This window comes from Rhea americana, unplaced genomic scaffold (assembly GCF_003343005.1).
Source record: "Rhea americana isolate MKP2758 unplaced genomic scaffold, rheAme1 scaffold_0, whole genome shotgun sequence".
Taxonomy (NCBI): domain Eukaryota; kingdom Metazoa; phylum Chordata; class Aves; order Rheiformes; family Rheidae; genus Rhea; species Rhea americana.
The window spans coordinates 4,064,114-4,067,273 of record NW_028185037.1 but is presented as its reverse complement, the minus strand read 5'-3'; the positions used below and the strand labels follow the sequence as shown (position 1 = coordinate 4,067,273).

At 34.7% G+C, this 3,160-nt stretch overlaps 1 protein-coding gene across 2 annotated transcripts in view; it reads right to left on the bottom strand.

Moving 5' to 3' along the window:
* CUNH8orf88 (chromosome unknown C8orf88 homolog) overlaps positions 1–3,135 on the bottom strand; it is a 14,800-nt gene extending 11,665 nt beyond the window's left edge. The window contains exons 1-2 of one of the 2 annotated variants that reach the window (XM_085306870.1): positions 3,057–3,135; positions 2,138–2,214 (exon numbers count right to left, since the gene is read on the bottom strand). In XM_085306870.1, coding sequence (XP_085162996.1) covers positions 2,138–2,214; positions 3,057–3,135 — 156 coding nt within the window. The remainder of the gene's footprint in view (positions 1–2,137; positions 2,215–3,056) is intronic. The other variant, XM_085307655.1, reaches the window with a different exon arrangement.
* Positions 3,136–3,160: the final 25 nt, after the last annotated feature.

Below are 3,160 nucleotides of genomic sequence, written 5' to 3'. Positions count from 1 at the left end.
CTAAAATTTCTATAAATACTTTTTTTTTCCTCTCTTTTCAGTCTGAAAAGTTTGACCAAGGAAGCTAGCCAAACTTGGTTGTGGAATAGTCATGCCACAACAAGATGGAGTAGCTCACTTTCCTCTTCAAGGTGTGYGTGCGAGGAAAGGCAACAGCAGATTACCCATCTATACACACAGGGTTAGTTCCTTTTTGCTGTTGGCAACATTATCCCACCATACTTTACCACTGCTGTTTGTTACTGATTAAAAAAAAAAAACCCAAACAGTCATGAAATACTGTAAAAAGAACATTTAAAAATATATAGGAGCATTTTTAGGTAATGTGCAGGTGAATCTACCTGCACACTTGCACAATTACACAGATCTACTGCAAAGAAACTAAAGCAATTGATCTCAGGTACAGACCCTATCAAGAAAAGAATTAAATATTTACTTTGTTTTTTGAGAACAGACTATAAATATGGATTCTTAGGTATTACATGAAGACGCATTTCTTCAGCCATAAAAAAAGTAAATGAATTTAGTTCATGTTAAACAAAAAGAGCAGATGATCTAGAAACAAATAAAACAAACCTGAGTATGTGAARGGAAAGTAAAGATTATTGATCAATCTATCTTTAAAATACTTACAAACTGGAAATAACTGTCAACAATACTTCTCCCTGCTACTCTCTTCCAATTTTTAACATCATTTTCTTGAAAAGATAAGTTCACCAATGTTAAGAGGTATAAAGAGAAATCCTCAAGACTCTTAAAAAAAAACACTTGTGGAAACAGAAGTCAAGCCTTCACGCTCAAAAATGTATGTACAAATAATTAACTGTTCATCTGCAAGCTTATTAGGCCTTAACTATTTAAAAATCAAGCCAAACCAGAAAACCACATTTGATCAAATTACAAATTCTGAAATCAAGTTCAATATAAGGGATCAAAATCATTTACCCTTGTGGGAAGTTCTACCAACTAAAGGCATTTGTAGCGCTCATTGCGGTCTGCTTGGGTACATGACGGCAGCACAGCTGACCTTGCAAGCCTTCTCAATGGGAAGGTTCTCYTTTAATAATGAAAATCTTTCAATATGCTTTGAACGCCTTACGTTAGAGATAAYGTGAATATAGTCACATACTACTAAAGAGACGACGAAGAGAACGAAAATGACCAGAGCCTTGACAATAATCATTGCTTACTGAAATCCAAAGGACAGTCAAATCAGTATCAACAGAAAATCAAATTCAGGTTAGAAAAAAAAATTAAGCATTCCAGCTGAAACACTACAAACTTCCATTTGCAATAAACATCAGTAACTAAATTCAAGTTTGAGAGAGACACGGCAATGCAACCAAGTATTTTGTTCACTAAGGCTTGATACTAGAGCATTTCTGTTTTTTGAATGCTAAGCCCCATGTACTGCCTGCTCCAGCATACTGAACAAAACAGAGCTTCAGAATACAGACATACTGAAGAGTAACCGGAGGCATTTTGGTGATTTTACGTTATATAATGTATGTATGTAATTTATGTTTTAATTATATGTGTGTGTGTGATTATGTTTGCATGTGCATGTGTGTGTATATATACACACAGACCTATACACATACACACACAATCACCTAAAATATCTGGAAAAGTTTTTAAAAAATCTAGTTTTGAGAAGTTTGCTGCCTCAAATGTATTTTGTGTCCACGTTAACAAAGCTTAACCCCCACACACACTCCTAACATTACTCACTAAACATTGTAAACGAAGACTGAATACTTATGTGTAAATAGCTAAAGTGTAAATTCAATGAAGACTGGAAAAAGCCACACAGAGTTTCATGACTCTCTCTCCCCCCTCCCCCCTTTTTTAAAAAAAAAAAAAAAAAAAAAAAACTCACAAGATATACTTTCCAGCTACTGGTGCACACACTTATCAAAAAAGGCAGCTTGAAGCTTAAGCTTCTTTTTAACATTTCTAAGACTTCTCTGTTTTGTAACATACAAGTTCAAGAACACTGCTAACTGGAAACACCATACACTTTTCACTGGTAATACCAGGGGTTAGCTGACTTCCARTTTATGGCACTCTAAAATTCACTCCTCCGTCAGCTTAGTCATTACCATCCTTGKTCGTATTGTATTTACTTAATACTCACCCAGCCAACCTCACTCTGCAAGCATACTTCAGAGTTGCTAGGCAATTCAGTCTGAAAGTTGAAAGCAATCACTGATGCTGGTAGGGGGAAAAAAAAGCAAATATTAAGAAAAAACAGCATAGACTTTATTTTTTGATGTCTGGCTTGCCACCAGAACAGCAACGGAATCAGATTGCAAAGAGATGATCCCGACACCTTTTAACATCTTAAATGGAAAATTRGTCCTACAGTAATTTAGAGCTTTTCTTTTATGAGTTCTTAATACAAGTTTGTGGTGTTACTTAWTTTTTGCCCACACCAGTGCTGCCATCATTGTTTCTCTGGCTATCAAAAACTTTTAACTTAATAATGACAATAACAGCTATAATTCTGCAGTATCTAGAAGACATAAACAGTGATTAAAAACAAAATGAACACAAAAAAAGCACCTGATGCAAATGTTGCATAATCTCCTGTAAAACCTTTCTTAACTGTTACCAAGACACAATAAGAACGGTATGGTGCAGTGTACTGTACTTACCATAAARCCTAAATAATAATCCATTTCTTAAATTGCTTATGTTTTCAAAAGTAGGAGTCAACTAACAACTAACCCAAGTCCCAAATTAATAGAAATAACTGAATCGGCTTCCTAAGGCAAGCCAGAATTTCAGGTGACCCAACTAGAATACTGAAAAGAATTCTGCATAGACCTGAAGTAGTTTAAATTCAGATTTTAATCAAAGATGATGTAGTAAGATCAGCACACGCTACGATTAAAAAGATTTTATATATAAAACACATATATACACATACATATACACATATGCATATATATACACACACACACACACACATATATAGGGCACATTCTTTTTACTTCCCTTAAAAGTAACTGAAGTTTTGGCTAAATTAATTGCATCTTAATCACAATACTCACCATTTTGTGAAGACAAATGACGCACAGGTCGTGCTGGCTGAAGGGATTTACCAATCAGCTTTTTAGTTTCCTCTAACATTTTGAAGCGTCACACTGAAAAAAAA